This window comes from Nanorana parkeri, unplaced genomic scaffold (genome assembly GCF_000935625.1).
Source record: "Nanorana parkeri isolate BGI_ZX_2015 unplaced genomic scaffold, ASM93562v1 scaffold242, whole genome shotgun sequence".
In the NCBI taxonomy this organism is placed as follows: Eukaryota; Metazoa; Chordata; class Amphibia; order Anura; family Dicroglossidae; genus Nanorana; species Nanorana parkeri.
This window is the reverse complement of record NW_017306510.1, coordinates 201,028-218,772: the sequence shown is the minus strand read 5'-3', so window position 1 is coordinate 218,772 and position 17,745 is coordinate 201,028. Positions and strand designations below refer to the sequence as shown.

General features: G+C 43.9%; 1 protein-coding gene across 2 annotated transcripts in view; it reads right to left on the bottom strand.

Annotated features, from left to right (window-relative positions):
* Window positions 1-15: 15 nt before the first annotated feature.
* JUP (junction plakoglobin) overlaps window positions 16-17,745 on the bottom strand; it is a 72,982-nt gene continuing 55,252 nt past the window's right edge. For both annotated transcript variants that reach the window (XM_018556598.1, XM_018556597.1), the window contains exons 6-15: window positions 15,704-15,848; window positions 11,434-11,537; window positions 8,708-9,046; window positions 8,387-8,542; window positions 7,023-7,142; window positions 4,338-4,488; window positions 3,094-3,215; window positions 2,939-2,978; window positions 2,017-2,159; window positions 16-309 (exon numbers count right to left, since the gene is read on the bottom strand). In XM_018556598.1, coding sequence (XP_018412100.1) covers window positions 2,032-2,159; window positions 2,939-2,978; window positions 3,094-3,215; window positions 4,338-4,488; window positions 7,023-7,142; window positions 8,387-8,542; window positions 8,708-9,046; window positions 11,434-11,537; window positions 15,704-15,848 — 1,305 coding nt within the window. In that variant the 3' untranslated portion in view covers window positions 16-309; window positions 2,017-2,031. The remainder of the gene's footprint in view (window positions 310-2,016; window positions 2,160-2,938; window positions 2,979-3,093; window positions 3,216-4,337; window positions 4,489-7,022; window positions 7,143-8,386; window positions 8,543-8,707; window positions 9,047-11,433; window positions 11,538-15,703; window positions 15,849-17,745) is intronic.

Genomic DNA, 17,745 nt, shown 5'->3' with positions numbered 1-17,745 from the left:
ATTTATAAATCTATAGAAAAAAAAGGCTCTAAGTCAACGCAAAAAAAATAAAAATAAAATTAAAATGGTATAAAGGAAATATTAACCTCAAGGCTGAAGAGACAGAGGTTAATACACAGCATTCTAAAAGCAGAACCCCAAATGCTGAGGAGAGGTTATGGGGGGAAAAAAAAACAAAACACATGACCCCGTGCAAAAGTCTATCAAATAAAAGCTCTTTGTAAAAGGGATGCTTCAAGGTAGAGGGGGTGCGGGTACGTGGTCTTTGTAGGCACTTCTGTCTTGGTTATGTTCTTCCATGGAAAAGGTCTAGGGAAAAAGAAAAAGTGATTAGAGGCAATCGGGTGTATGTAATATATATATCTATAGATATACACTGAGTGGCCAGATTATTATGACCACCCCATCAGTACTTCGTTGGGCCACGAGATGACTCCACGAGATGACTACGTTGGGCCGCCCCGTGACTCCACGAGATGTTGAAAGGTGATGCGAGGAATCTGACACTGCACTGTTGCCCTTCTGTTGTCTTGTACCAGTCTTGCCACTCTCCGTTCTGCCCCAACACTGACTAGTCGCTGACGGCCACAATTCACACGTTCAGACCCAGATTTTCGGCTGACAGTCCAGTCTTTAAACACTTTAACAACAGCTGCTCTTGAACAGTTAACAAATTCTGCTGTTTCGCTCCATGGCTCCAAGCGCCAACAATCATCCCACGTTCAAATGCTCTTAAATCGCGTTGTTTACCCATATCTTCAGAAAAAAATCACTTCTACTGTCGTGGTAAACAACCTGCTTCCCTATTTATAATGGTCTGGCCCTCTAGCAACTTCAGCACGAAATTATAGCTAATTTGCCTACAAATGTCAGGTGGTCATAATAATCTGGCCACTCAGTGTATATATCTACAGATATATACATCTATAAATATATAGAGCATATAGTACCAGAAGCATGGGGACTGGTCAGATATTTGCAAGAAAACCAGAACATCTACAAATAATGGGTTTATACTCTAGAACCCCCCTCCCCCATAAGAAGATCCTTTCACTGCTCAGGAGTATTAGTTGCCCTGTACAAGACACTCGGAAAACCTCCTAGGATGCTGGTAGAATTGGGCCAAGATGTCTGCTCTGCAAGATCCTTCCTACAAGTGACTGACAGGGCAAACAGCCAATAGTGTACAAGGGTCAGAACAGGTCTGACATTTGTCCGACTAGACACTTCGATTTTCCAATTGAAGGATGTTGGGCAGAAGCCAGCAGACAGGGCCATCCACTGAGCGAATATCCACATATCTATTATTAGGACTACATTGACTGCAACGCTGAACCACCTTTATGGTTTTATACCTTAATCCAATAATAGAAAAAAATTCTGTCCAAAGATCTTAAATGGTGTGCCAAATACCTTTACCTAGATTCTATGGAGGGCTGGCAAGAGTTTTGGTGGTGTTCCATAGGCTGGTACTGGATCGCCTTCATGGTTTCAGTATATTGTAGACATTTCGTTTCAGGCATTATCAGTGCATTAAGCTGGCTGTCAGACCTACAAATGCCCTCTGATCTCCGAATAACTATATTGCAAATGACTGTCAAATTAGCATTTCGGCTAGCTCTTTCATGGGCTAGGAAGAAGACTGTTCTATAGACACCCAATGCCAACTATACCAGCAAATCCATGCGGACTGGCCAGGGCTTGCTGCCTACTTACATATTAGCCTAATGCAACTAAAAGGGCTAAGCACAATAATTAGCTAATCTCTATGAAAACCTTTATTGGGAAACTTAAAGTGACTGTCATGAAAGGAGTAAAGAGGCTGCCGTGTGAAGATTTGACATGCCTTGCGGTGTCTGACATCAGTACTTTGAGTTTCAGACTTAGAACAAGTATGCTATATGTGTGAACTCTATCTCAGCAATGGTAGGCTCTATTAATCTCTCATGACACATTCCCTTTAAGGATCCTGGGAGGTAATGCACATGAATCTGCCAGAGTAGTAGTTGGTCTTACCTTGTGCATGTGGATTTAAGCCATCATGTTATTATCAGTGTACATCCGTCCTCCATGGTCACTGTAACCATCCATTCCATACTCTGGCTCCAGATCGCCCATATGATCCATAGGAATTTCATCGTGATAACGGTAATTGTCATCTGTGAAGGAAAACCATATGTTTTAATCCAAAACCATCATCTAAAACAGATACTGCACAAAGACAAGCTGTCCATAAGCTGACCCATTGGTCGTCTACTGGGGCATTGATATTGTTAGTTTCCTGGGGGGGGGTCGTCATTCATTACACTTGCATTGCATATACATAACTCAAAACTCCAGGAGGACAAACTTAAAGCAGGTAGTGACTCAGGTAGCAAGCAATCATGTGGCTTCCACAGACACTCTGCTGGGTGCCCTTGATTTAATGCGGCACAATTATTCTGCATAGCTCTGGTATGGTTCGGAGCAGGTCATTGCTGCTGCAGAGATTCAGGAGGAGAGGAGGCCTTGGGTGTGTGGCTGTGTAGTGCGGATCACCCGCCTTGTCTGTGCAATGCTGCTGCAATATAAATGTAAAGAACTGGCCATGGGCATCATTTGAGTCGCAGTTCCCTGTACGGGCTGCCCCGTGTCAGAGTGGGACCTAGCAGCTGGGGTTTGGACCCCCTATTCTTCCCCCCTGCTCTACTGTATTTACATGTCATCTAAAAGAGTTTCAACTCGCCATACCTACATAATAGAAAAGTACTTCAGTCAAGCAGGGAACTTTTCTTCAAAGTCCAACTTAGCTAGTGCTTGGCACACTGTAGCAGTTTAAAATGGCAGAGGAAAGCCACTGCAGTGCCATTTTATTAGGGCTTCATGGCTACAATGGTTACCCTACACACGTGCCAATTAAACCAATAAAAAAAAGTCTGTGAAGCGATGGATTACTCACCATCAGCGTAAGGCTCCCCAATAGGGATCATGCTCTGTGCCTAGAAAAAAAAAATAAGTGGCAGAAATTAGATATACAAACCAAAGCAGAAATGGTACAGCAGAGATTACAAAGCTAGAAAAGATTGGAAAAATAGAGCAAATGAAAGCACTAACCGCTTCCCAAGCTGCAGGGTCCTGGCGGAAGATGGCGTTAGTCAGCTCCACAGACACTCTCTTCCTATAGTCAGGGTTCTTGTCCTCGGAGATACGGAACAACACGGCGGCAGCATAGGTAGCTGAGAGATGAGGAAAAACATTCCTATTTAGCAGAAACCCCCATTGGCCATCATTTTACAACAGACGCATTCTATTATGAAACCGTAGCTCAGCTCAAGTTTACAATTTGACTGGAAGCAACCCCAACAGTTTATTGTAAGGGAAAAAAAAATACTTTCAACAACCTAACACAACTATAGGGCACTTAACCAGTATGCATCGCCATTGGGGTCCTGTTCAACCAAACAAGGCTGCTACTGGCTGGTGGTCAACTCTGTTCCTACCAGTGTGCAGAGTTTTAGGTGTTACTTTCCTAGCTAGGCACTAAACAAGGCTTCTTCTACTGACTCCTGTACACAACGGAGGAAGGCTTGTAGTGATGTGGGTCACATGCCTTCCCTCCATCAGAAGACATAGGTAAGGTCTGTGCAGGCTTTCCTTAAATTTGTTGGGTTCTGGTAGATCTGTGTAATAGAGTGAGGCACGCATGTGACTCAAATCACTGTACTAGCATCTAGCATGTACAGGATCAGGGGATGCCATGAAGTCAGATAGGTGGGTCACAGAAAATGGGACATAGCAGACCTTATGGACAAAAGCGCACATTCGTAGCACATCCTCCTTAAGTCTGAATTTTAGAATACATCTGAGAATGATGGAGCTAGTATAGTTCAGTTTCCAAATTATAATCACGTTCCAGTGGGCATTGTTGTGAGCTGGAACATATGACTATCAAACACTACCAAGGAGGATCACAAATACCCAACATTTTAATTACATGGGACTACAGAAACATATTTGGCATCGCCCAAGATACATCTTCAATTAGTATAAAATTAACTTAAATGTCCCACATGCTACTGGAAGTGAAAAGCACCCAGGGTATTGCCATGTCCTCTTCTGAGCAACAGAAGATTCTCACGACACAGAAGGGCCATATTCAGGGACAGAGCCTTAAAAGCTGGAAATACCCAAGGAATCTCTGTAGTATTTGTACCAACAGATTATATGCACCAACAACCATCCTGCAAAACTCGGCAAAAGGTCCTGTAAATGCCTCCATGGAGCTTGCACAACAACCACTATAGATGATGTTCCCAAGTAGCAGTGTAACATACGTAAATGTAAGGTGTCCAGCTTACCTGTGCCTTCATTATGGCAATGCAGGAGTTCCATCAGAGGAGCAGATGCACCCTCAGCATCAATGGTATCTGCTGCTTCTTTATCCTGAGCTAGTTCACAGAGCACTCCGGCTGACACCCGCTGAATGTTCTCCACTGGTGAATACAGGAGCTGTCAAAACACAAAACGGCACGTCATGGATAACGCTGAATGAGACTCTGGAGCTTCAGTGTTAGATGGACCTTTGTAGCATCAATTTCCACAAGCAGTATGGAGTCTATATGCTGCTGTGGTCTCAAGACTTCAAAACACCTGGGTTTACCAGAAGCTATTCTGTACAACGCCATCACTTTACAAGGCAAGGCTGCCTGTACACTGCCTGTTATGGGATAGCAATGGAGCATCATTTAAACCAGTTGGGTTGAGTACGGATCAGTGATCGCTTTGGGGTTAGTGTACATACCCTTTATTTTTTGTCTCGGACCATGATTTAAGTTTCTGAGATGTAAAGTTTGAATTGTGAACTGGATCCTATGGAGCAGAATACACTGCCTATGGAGCAGAGTACACTGCCTTTTATTACAGTTTGCTTTCCACTTTGGAGAACTGCTCATCCTATTCTGCAAGTCAATATGAAAGCAAAGTTGGAACACAGCTGCAAAACATTTCCTTCTACGCATACCATATCTGACCTGCTTCTGTGTTCAATGCAGATGTACACCAGGCCTTCTAAGACCAATACGTGATTGTAACCATCCTTTCCAGAGAATAGAGAACATTCCCTAGGTTTTGGATGTGACACAATCATTCGAGGGTGCTAGAAACATCACTGCAGATCCATCAAGTCTGCAATCAGGATAACAGGAGGCAAGAGTCCTCGGTCTCCTCATTCTGTTATACTCTATGGGCAGTCTTTCCTACTTTTGATCCAATGTACACTACATTAGTCAATATTTCTGAATTGCGAGACTCAACATTAGCAAAAGATTCAAAAAAGATCAAAACGAAATGTTTTCCAGGTAACTTCATTTGTTCAAAGAGGTTTCAAAATGTGAGGACTGGTAGCTGTGGGCAACACCATATCCCTTCCAGATTACAGAACATAGAGCCCGGTAGTCAGTTTCAAAGCCATCCATGTAGACCCCCATGCAAATAGAACCAGCTGAGAAAGATCACACAGCACTATCTACTATATTGATCCTCCCACCAATCGCTGATAAATCCCCTGCTTTACAGTGCAGCCTGCCCATCACCGTGCCGGAAATATGGATCAAGTTAATGGAGCAATTAGCTGCACAAATGACTAATGAGGCAGTGTGTTTCCCGATCAGGACTTCCATGGCAATCAATGATGATGTGCAGCATCCAGCTTTGGAATATCCAAGGACTGCTGGTATAGCGAGCACTCTTTGCAGCGGACTGTGCGATGTGTCAGCGTATATTACAGATACTCTAGCGGTAAGCACTGACGATGGTTATGAAGCTAAGGTCAGGAACAGGTCACACAGAGGCCACTGCAATGACTGTCATAATGCAGAAACTTCTGCGCACCAAGATATTTTGCAAGTGTGCAGGGTAGCTTATTGCTGTCACTCTAAAAATAAAACACAGATCATACAGCCGACCCCAAAATCAGGGATAGGGCTTTGTGTAAGCCTTAAATATTTACGCTGCCATTGGTTGGCCTCTTTTGGTAAATAATGGTTTCCTGGCTATCATACTGGATCTCATAGTTTAAGTATAAAGACTGAGTCAAGTCGTTTGCTGCAGTCTGGGGGAATTCAATAAAAGGCTTTGCACCAATCTTCTGGTTGTATGGACCTTTAAAAGATCCTGCTCCAAAATCAAAAAAGTAAATCTCTTAAGGCTTACTCTAAGCTGACGTACAGAGACCGGCAAAGTAGCTATGGAATCCACCCATTGCCTGTGAATCGGATCTGATGGGGAACTAGTCCCTCAGCTTTCCCATCAGGCTCCACTCATCTAAAAATCCTTGGCTGCTTCACTGATGTGTGATAGGTGCAGAGGACATGGGAAGTGGTGAGCTGCATTGAAGACAGAGGACACTTTGGCTTTTGTGTGCCCCCACAATGCAAATGTTGGTGGTTACCCAACAGGTACATGAATTTGTGTCAAAAAAATAATAAAGTCACCGGGACTCCAAATTATCAAGTCAATAAGTTTATTAACCCAAGTGATAACACCTCTAGCAACGTTTCGGGACCATGCGGCCCCTTCCTCCGTTTTCCTGAAGGGGCCGCATGGTCCCGAAGCGTTTCTAGAGGTGTTATCACTTGGGTCAATAAACTTATTGACTTGATCATTTGGAGTTCCGGTGACTTTATTATTTCTTTGTACGTTTTGACGGAGGCATCCGTTGACGCTGCTGCACCCGCCATGAAACATTGGGCATTCTCTGGTCAGGAGTGCGAAGGGATATATGGACTTATGAATCTGTGTCAAGCGTCTTCATTTGTGCTCCAGATACATCAAGGAATTTTAAAATGTGTTGTAGACTATTTAAGGGGTTCCCCTAAATGCGTAGCATCATAAAAGAGCAGGCAAAGCACTGTGGCTTTCCGTGACCTTCCCAAAAAAGTATGAAGTGATTGACATGATGCAATAAAGACTCTTTCCTTAAACACTTCTATAAATTAGGGTTCAGAACTATTACCCTGCATAGGACATGCAGCACCCATCCTTACCTGTACAAACAAGGGGATGGTGTTGAGCTTGTAGATCTCCATGCGGTTCATGGGGTCCCTTGCTAGGATATGAAGAGCTCCAGTGCAGCCTTCCACAATCTCCTCCATTCTGACACCATCCTGGAGAAACAGAAGGAAAAGGTTTTGAAACCCACCAATGCTTGCCATTACTTGATTGCCCTTCTAAGCCTACAGAGACTTCTAAATGGAGCTCAAGCTCTAAAGCTCATCATTTGAAAACTAGCACAAGTCATGTATAATTGGAAGGGTACGTGTGAAATACTACATGCATTTTTCAATGTATTTCATGTCATAATAAATGTTCCATTCCTCTCATAGATGAAAGTGGAAATGCACAATCCAGGACCAGCATGACACAAGTGTGCAGCTTCTCCATATCTATACTTAAAAGCAGAGGTCTCAATACAGTTGCAAAGATTACACAGGTCCTTGTTGCTCTTTATCAGTGGGAAATGTGTTGCATTGTGTGCTGGGGATAAGAAGGGACTGTTAAACTTGAAAATTAATTTTTAAAATGTTTTTTTTTAGATAAGTAAATTATATTCGGTCATGTATACCGTTGTTGTAGAAAATGAGCATTAACCTGCTGCAACTGGCTTTATATTTGGAGTGTGTAAAGAGACACACACCATTCAGGTTACCCATCAGCATGCCGACTTGCTTGCTGCATGTTATTACTGCCCAATTGTCTCTGCACCTGGAATTAGCAGCGCAGCAACTCCAATAAGACAGACTGCCAAGCTGGATGGGTATTCGGTCCCTGAGGCCAGCAATACAACGGGCTGCTATGCTGCCAGCTTACTAATCTAAAGACCATCATCTACCTAATAGATCCTTTAGAGCTGTCACTGTAGTCTGTGAGAGATGCAACAGGTTGGCAGGTTATTCAAACCATCAGTGCCAACCCAACCCAAAAATTATATATCCATTCTGGGTGGACTTGGCAATGAAGCTTTGCTAAAGCTAGTAATTAAGCTTTACTTTTCCAACATAGAAAACATAAAACTGAAGCCTCAAAAAGGAGGGCAGCTGAAACCACACTTACCTAAATTCTATGTTCTAAATGGTAAACGGCAAATAAGCAACCTTCCACTAATTGACATTCTGCAAATCCATGCTTGTGCTGGTCTCTCTACTGTATCTTCCTGCATTATGAATCGCCCCTCAATGGTTACACAAGGAAACAGCAACTTCAGGTGCAGGCCTATGGCAGCCAAAATGTATGCAAGTGCCATACTATAGATGGCAATGGAGACACCTTCTCTAGTGCTTGGCACTGGCAGCCGGCACTATTTGAACACACCAACTTGAGTTCGGATGGAACCCATGGTTGGTACACTCACCGTGTATGGTTGCTGGGTTCCAGAAGCTGCGTGCCGTTGTGCATCCTGGTGAGCTTTAACAAGCAACTGGACCAGGCGGGGGATGACGCCAGCATCATGAAGTGGGGCATGGTTGGCAGGGCACAATGCCAGGTTTCGGATCAATCCAATGGTTGCCTGTTTGAAAAAACAAAACGTTATCAACTGCTGTATCTAGGATGAAGACACAATCAAGGACCGTAACTTCCACCCTTACCCTCCATCACAGTACTTATCACTGCAATACAGGTGCTCTTGTGTATCGAGCGGAACAATCAAATCTTATGGCATCAGGTTTCCTACCTTGACCAGTGGCCACTGGTAGGGCTGGCCAATCAGCTTGACAATGGCGGGGATGCCATAGTGAAGTCGCACTGAGTTCTGAGCCACTTCTGCGTCTGGATGACGGCTGGTGAGATGGCGCAATGCACAGACTGCTGGCTCAGCGATGTCATCTTTGTCGCTCGCTCTCAGGATGGTGTGAATCAGAGACTCCACTCCGTTGCTTTGGGTCACCAGGGTTTTGTTGCGACTGTTGTTGCAGGTCAGGTTGGAGAGGGTGCCGGTGGCGCAAGTGAGGACGTTTACGTCATCTGAGCTTAGCTGGTTCACCAGGATCTTCAGCACGTTGTCTAGCCCCTCCTACAAAAACACAAACATCTGGTATTACCACACTAGAAACCCACAAAAGTCAACTTTTGAAGCTATCTTCCCCATCTAGAAGGTGGATCAAAGGAGCAGAAAACAGGACACAAAGGGAGGGAAGGGAGAGGAGTCGCTGCTCTTACAGAGCATGAGTCAATTTCAGCTTTAGCTATTGGGCTCTGTAAACTGTTTACAACAAAAGCGGACAAAGACAGCCTGGGGTCTGGAGGACCTGCTGGGTCCCTCCCACACCTCTGTTTAGGCCACGTACAGCACACTGTTGATATCCCAATATTTTAACTGGGTTTGCAAAGTGTTAAAGATTTATACGGTTTGTGGTTATTACATAATATATTCAAATTCTGTTCCCAGAGTTCAGCTTGAAATCTCTCAGCAGCAATATATAAAAATCACCCATGTAGTTCCTAGGCCAAGACCTTATTCATCATTTCGCAGGTGTGATCTCAGCCCAGTGTATCATATCCTCTGGATTATGCAGGGAGTGATTAGAGATGTAATTGGGACAACATGGGACAAGCCGAGGTGTGGCACGCTCGTAAACCGCAAACCTTTGCAGGCGAACCGGGCCCATTACAGGCAAGGTGTGGGCTCACTCTCTCACTGGCGTACACACCCATGTTTGCTTTATGCTCATAATATAGTTATTGAGCATGTCAGAGGCGTGAGCTTTGGGTGGAGCAGGGAAATCCAAGCATTATAGAATGACTGAAGGAGAAGGAATCTAGGACACTCTGATTTACAAACTGCTTCATAATTTTTTTTAAATTGTCGCTTTAAAATGACATATATTACAATAAAGCTTTAGTGCAGGGGTAGTCATCTCCGGCCCGCCAGCTGTTGTGGAACTACAAGGCCCATGAGGCATTGCAAGTCTCACAATTACAGGGAATGACTCCCAGAGGCAAGGCATGATGGGTCTAGTAGTTAATGCACAGCTGGAGGGTCGGAGTTGCTCACTCTGCTTTAGAGCAATGCTACGGTGCGACTGGGCCCCCAAAACTCTTTTAGGGTGAACTATTCGCTCAATTAAGCCACTGGACTCCAAAGTCAGCCATCTGAGCAATGGAAAGCAAATCACTTTTGCACGGTGGTCAGTAGAAAGAATTACAACTCCAGTCCATCACCTTTCCATCCTTATAATCAGCTCTGTGACATCCAATTCCATTCTCAGACTTCATAAATCATTTTTATTTTCTTCAAGGGAAAGAAATGGAGAACTCATTTGGGCTTATGTAATAAGGCAGAGCCAAGCCGAATGATGCGGTCATCCAAAACAGCCAAAGAATCTTAAAGCTACACTCCAGGGAAACTACCAAATACACACAGATGAAATACATAAAAGGGAGCGGTTTTATCTCTCTCCATGTAGTCCTTAGATTTACACAGCTCTGCCACACTATACAGCCATGTTGGGCAGAGGAAAGGGGGAAACCGTTTTTTTCTCTACTGCAGTTCACCGTTTATGGGTCTTGTTCCACCCTTAGCCTGTGGGCAGTGAAAGCAGCAGACTGATGACCCCAACTCCGCTCTCTCCTTGCACTGTGGCAACCAACTCTGTGTCCAGTTAGCCTTTAAAAAGGTGCGCTATGAATGCATCCAGTTAGCCTTTAAAAAGTTGCCCTATGAGTGCGTCCAGTTACGCCTTTAAAAAAGGTGCGCTATGAGTGGGTCCAGTTACGCCTTTAAAAAGGTGCCCTATGAGTGCGTTTTGCCATTAAAGGTGCGCTGTGAGTGCGTCCAGTTAGCCTTTAAAAAGGTGCATTGTGAGTATGTTAAAAGTCCTGCTAGCTGCATCTTTGCATATGATCACTGGCAATGCCTGTGACGTGAACCTATATCCCACACCTATAAACAGCCCAGTTTGACCACCAATACGACTTTATGTTTTAGGTTACAAAATAATAGTAAGGAGCACCAAATATGTTACATCCAGTTTAGTGGCCGAGCTTCCTTCACTGTCATTACTGTCGTCAGAGAGGCTATAAACCTGAATCTATCGGGGGTCCAACCTGTCGAGATCTCCAACTGACGTCATTGCACATGCGCGGCCCCCTAAGAGCAGTATCACATTCTCTAATTTGCATTAGTGCACCTGCACGAGCATCCGATGGCACAAGCAGTGATGCCAGTTGGAGAACTCGATGAGGACTTATGGCAATTTGACGAGGCTTGGAAAAATGCCAAGGCTGGCGCACGTGCACTAGCGCCATCTCCTCGAAATCTCCAGCGGATGTGACTTTACGAGTTGGAGATCTCGTCGAGTTGGCCATTTCGACAGAACACCGGCAGTCTGTGTGGGACTAGCAGTCCACAGCTGGGTAATGATGTGCAGACGCATGGCAGATGTTCAGCAGGTTCCTCACCTGTTTGGTGGCCACATCAGACAAGTTCCTCAGAGTCCACAGGCAGTTCTGTACAAGTCTGGGGCTGGAGCTCGTCAGATGCTTCCCAAGAGCTTGCATTCCCCCTGGAAGACAAAATGATGAAACCAATTAAAGGCAGCTGTTAAGAAGCGCGCTCTGGGGCAGACAAACGATGGAGGCCAGAAAAATAGAAAAACCATGAAAATTAGAGGAACGGTGACATGGCTCCAGGCAGCCATAACCAACATGCAGCGACCTGACACGAGCCTGGACTAGGAGATAAAACTATGAAATCAATGGATCTAAATGACGGTAACCTGACATGTAGTCCCCTCAGGGACTAGGAGATGCTGCTGTAATTAGCGCCTGAAAGCCACGATTTTCACTTTCATCTCTGACAACATGGAGCAACAGAAATCTCTACTCGGAAGCCCTGGAGGCCGAGTGGTTAGCACTTTGCTCATTGGTGTGACAATACAAAAGTATCCAGCAATATTTTTTTTTTTTTTTTTAAATAGTCCCCCTATTTTTTATTTGCAAGTATGTTGCCTGTTTTAACAAGTTTGAATATTCAAAGTTGTGTTTCACATTTCAAAAGTTAAAGAAAACCTGTCATAAGAGAAACACATACAAAGTCCAATGAAAGCACCAAAGTCCAAAAGCCTTTATTAAATTGTGTTCAACAAGAATTTAAAATGGACAAAGCGTTTCGGAGGCTCGGAGATCTCCCCCCTTCCTCAGGGCTTAGATACCGGATATACTTTAAAGGACCCAGGAGGCAGAATCACAATTATTTGGGAGGCAAAAAAAAAAAATAGGAAAGCACACAGGAGAAGGAAGCAGCAGCACGCCTAGACACGATCTCCAAAATAATTAATTGTTGTGATCCTGCCAGTCTGAGTCCTCTCACGTAGATGCAATATTAAACCCTGAAGAAGGGGGCAGATGTCCAAGGACCCGAAATGCATTGGCCAGTTTATTTTGATCACTGGTTTGGCAAATGCACTGGAATACCTACATATTGATTCTAAACTTCAGGTCACCCAGAAGCCTTGACATTAGAATGGAAAGTGATGGAAAATGTAACCATTTACAGTTGTCACTGGAAACAAGAGGTGAAGGCAGACCCTACAATTAGGACACCTGTCTCCATGACAATAAAAGCCAAACTCCAGGATAAGTAAATATCTCTTATATAGGATCCATGTATATTTTTTTCAATCTCGGCGTGCTTTGTGCATTTGCTCTACATCTGTGGACAAATTCAGTGTGAAACTTTTGCCTCAGAAGCTTCCTGTAATAAAGACCGGTCACTGCCACTCTCTCTACATGTGCAGGGTGACTGGTCTTGTCCCGGCCCCCTCCTGTAATAAAGAACGGTCACTGCCGCTCTCTCTACATGTGCAGGGTGACTGGTCTTGTCCCGGCCCCCTCCTGTAATAAAGAACGGTCACTGCCGCTCTCTCTACATGTGCAGGGTGACTGGTCTTTTTTAATTATAAGATTTTAGGTTTGTTAGTGACATAGGAATATATCTATTGATCTAAAATTTTATATACGAATTATTTTTTCCACTATGACACACACAAAATGTCATTGTACATTAGAGCTGCAGCTAACGATTATTTTCAAAATCGATTAGTTAGCCGATTATTAAGTTCGATTAATCGGTTAATCTCGTTGGTGATCTGGACTAGCACAGGTGCTTGCGTGAAGAGGGTCATTACTTCCACCCTGTTACACAGTGCTGTATGGTTTTGTGCTCCCGGGGAAATGCAATGAATACAAGGCACGGGGTCCCCGGTGAGCCAGCATTGCACGCAGTCTTCAGTGACTGGTTACACAACAGCATTCTTACTCTCTCTGCCTCCCAGTCCTTCTATGGAGCATCGCAAAGAGCTGCCACAGCAGACGGACCCGCTGCTATCTCACCAAGGGGAACTTCGGCAGAATTAGAGGTGGAGAGGGATTAAGGAGGGAGTTAATAAGATGACAATACCAGTGTGATTAGGAGGAAACTCATCTCCTTCTCTGCTGGAACGCCGAAACTTCAGACAATTAGATCCTGAAACTGCAGCTGAGCTCGACACTAAATTTCACACCCCGTGCAGGATGTTAAAAAGTTAACCAGGCTTAAAGGACTAGCAATCCGAAACATGCAGAGTTAGGAAGCTGCACAACATTTAGAAGGTCTACAGAAGATCCCTTAGAAGATCTATACGAGCGCCCCAATGCACTTTATTTATGGATGTTCTGCCCAGATTATAGCGGACGGGTATAGAAATTTCCTATACTACTTCTATAACTTTTCACAATGATGCCCCATGTGTTTAGTGTTAAATGTAGTCATTGTATAGCCTGTCAGCTAAATTCTTGGGTTGAAATCCCACCAGAGTCATGCTCTGCAAGGAGTTTGTATACTTTTCTGATCATTCTAGTTTCCACCCAAAACTACTGGTACCTGGAGGGTCCTGACACACTTCCATGCATTTGAGCATACTTTACTCAGACATGCATTGCAATCGCCATTGATTTTTTTCAATGGGCCCTCAATGTGCATAAAATCGGCCAAAGAAGCAGATACTTACCTCTCCTGCTGCCCTTGAGGCTGAATTCGGCTCTGATGCAGAGCTTTTGTATACCTTTCATCTGTCCATTCTAGTTCCCACCCAGAACCCACTGGTACCTTATAGGGCCCTGACACACTTATGTGCATGTTAGCGCACATTTCAGATAGACACGTATTGCAATGGCTATTGAATTTCAGTGGGCCCTCAATGTGTGTCAATGGGCCAAAAAAAAGCTGTCCCATGTAAAACAAGGATTTCCCACTAAATGTGGCTTTGATGCAGATAATTCATCTGCTGAAACCTCTTGGTCTCCCAGTGCACTTGGCGGGTGCTTCTGCTGACCCGTACAACACTACTGTGTCGTGTAGTGACAAGGGGTCAGCAAAGCAGAGTCCATGGGAGTGGAGGGAAAGGCAGCCAAGAGGGTAATACCCTATAGTGTTGGTTTCTGCAGAAACTTCCCTGCATTAGATCAGCATTTTTCAAGGCGGACAGCAGGGAACATTAGTATTTATGAGCTTCCTTTGCAGGGGCAACTTTGGGCAGGTCCCAAGTGTTCTCTCTGCCTTTGTTTGGTTCCTGTAGGGAGCTTCTTTGGGTGTCCACATCACGGCTGGACACTGGCTGTCTAGCAGCATAGTCCAATCTGGATCCAGAAGAGTAATGATGTCACATAAGGGGAATCTAGAAGTTTGTAAACTTACTTATTGGAGATGCCTATAGGATGTACTGCCTCAATGCAGTGACACAATTGCACTCAGCCCTGTAAATATGCTCTTCCTTGCGTCAACCCAACATTTGGACAATGTAACATTATCACTGCTTGCTGGAAGCAATGCAATAAGGGATATGTATTCTTGGGACATCGGGATTGCATCAAACAAAAAGGTAAAGAGATGCAAAGCACACTGGGTTTTCAGGAAGTTTTTGGAAGTGATGGGCAGATGGAAGGCAGCACTCACTACATCAAATATTTCAAGAAAGCTTTGATCGCATTATGAAAAACAACTCAAGTATGTATTCCTATTACAATGCTAATGTTATAACAGGATAGTATTTGCTGGGACTTTACAACTCAAGATGCAGGTCCCAGGGCTATCAGTCCTGTCAGTCGGTAACCTGACACTTCTGAATCTACTATTCAGTCATCTTCCAGCCAGCTTGGTCTTCCAGCGTGTTTACTCTGTAAAGCACTTTGAAAATCATCAGCACTACATAAATAAAAGAGTGTCTAGAACAAAACAAAGCCCCAAATGTTATCTCCTAATGTGAACCATGACCCTTGTTAACCTACGAATCAATTCTGGCTCTAACAGGATAACATCCTGTTCAGGCTTGTGATGAAGAACTGATGCCACCAAGCTTTACTGCAAGTGGCCTCACTGACAAAGATCTCCATCCACCTGTTCAGATTAGTTCCAATGTACACAGGCCACCAATGGTGGACACTGGGCACTTTTTTTTCCCCCCCAAAGAAAAAGCTGCCTTGTACTGCCATGTACTGGGGCACTACTTCGGGCAAAGACATGCAGATCTTTAAGACGTCTGTCAATTTAAGTTCATGCTCAACGCCATCTACAGGAGGGAGGCATTTCATGCAGTGTCTCTTGAAGGACATTGTATAAGGTCCACCTAAAATGGCTGAGTACCTAGGCTTTTCAAGAACCCCAAGCTATTATTGATGATCAAGATTTTCTTACCAGCTTCTACAATGGCAGGCTTGTTGCTGGGGCAGACAGACAGAACCTTCAGCACCCTGCTTGTGGTCCACAGCAGCTTCTCATAGTTGTAGGTCCTCATGATCTGCACAAGACCTTGTGGTCCTCCATTGCCCAGAATAATCAGCTGGAAAAAAATACAAAGATAACTTGTTATGCCAGTGTCCATCACACAAGTGACTGATCCATTTTATTTCCGTGTCCACAGGTTTATGATCAACATAAATATATAAAACAAAAGAGGACATGCTAGAACATACGAGCTCGATAGGTGTGCCTATTGCCCTATAGATCAATGATGCAGTACTGTCCCCAAACTGCTCTCATCTCACTCAAGTGATGACCTCTAATATTATACTATTGAAGTCAAATCTCCTCTGGCAGCCAATCACTAGTAAAGACTTGGAAGGTGGTTAGGGTTAAGCAGCAAGCCTCTACCTAAACTACAATTCTTCACAGTCCTTTGGCACGCATGGGTTTTTTGAGGAGATGGCCATGCTTTGCATTGACAGGCATGGCAGAACAGAGGAAGGGGTGAGAACTCCTTTTCCCCATCCACTCCCAACTTCATCTGCGGTTGTCCAAATCCAAGAAGCTACATGAGGAACACAGGGTGACAACACTGCAGTGATTTACCAGCAGTAGCAAGAGCACTGCCACCCTAAAATGGAAGTCAGCATTAAAAGCTATTAAACAATCTTGCAAAGGATGTCATTCAAAAGAGAAATGGCACCTTTGTTTGTATTGACTGCAGAATATATGCAATTTTGATTCAGACCATAGTTCTACCTCAACTTCCAGGCGTTTTCAAAACTAAAGTCAGCAATAAAACCAATTCCCTTTTATGTTCTAGTTCCCATATATTTTACAATCTATACACATTTAATTGAAAGGGTAACTTTTTTCCTTTTGCTAAAATGGGTAATAGACATTTGACAGAACAAGACTGACTGCATGAAATCTCTAATGATATGAAGCACTTTCAATGCTGCTGGTAGCCAGGGCCATGGGATCCTTTACTAGGTTTTAGGTCAGACAAGGTTTTTTTTTATTATTTGTATTCATGACAAGACTGAATCTGTGAATTAATATATTCTTTAGTGGTGGGGGTTCAGTAATCCTATTCAAAGGTTGAGTCATCAACCATATTGAGCCCTAAGTGGCTAAAAATAAACTGTGTCAAACAACCCAAAAAATTTGATTTAACAATAGTTATAGTATAACGGCTTTACTATGTATTCTCTACACTCAGCTTTATTTTGGTGGGCAGTCGTGCTTTTAGTCCTCGTTGCAGCAAGCAAAAAGCTTCCAAAAACTCTGATTTAAAAGCCTTTTACATTTTATTAGGCTTCCTATGCAGCAGACATGAGGTTTAGACAGCAGGTCATTAAGCAGATACAAATACCCAACGTATCTTTAAAACAACCAAGGACAAAGCTAAAGTCATAGAAATCCATTGTTTAAACCGAGACAGTTGTAGAATGCTTTTAGTTAAAAAAAACCTGAACCAAGAACACAAAAACATTCTTAAAGTTACAGAATTCCATAATGGATGGCAGCCACTCAACATTGTAATCATTTTATATAGCCAGGCTAATATATCTGGCTGGTTATCTATGTCAGCGGTCTGATCAATGCCAGTATTGTGACAATCAGTTGTGTAGAGGTCCCCTAGATGGTGGTAACAAGCTCTGGTTACGGTTATTGCGCACAGTCCATGTGAGCAGGAATTGGTCATTCCCAAATCTGAGGACAAGGAATGCTGCTCATCCTCATGTCCAAATGCCAGCAGAGCATGGGAGCAGACTGGAATGGGTTTTGGTGGTAGAGCTGCAACAGTTACTCGATTAAGTCAATTAAAATCGACGATGGAAAACGTTGTCAACGTTTTCCATCGTCGATTCATCGGCTAAAATTCAAATTTCCCGCTCGCCGCCGCCGCTTAAGCCGCTCGCGCCTACGCCGGTATACCCGCTCATGCGACGCCGCTTACGCCACGCACACGCTGAGGTGGGATTGTGATG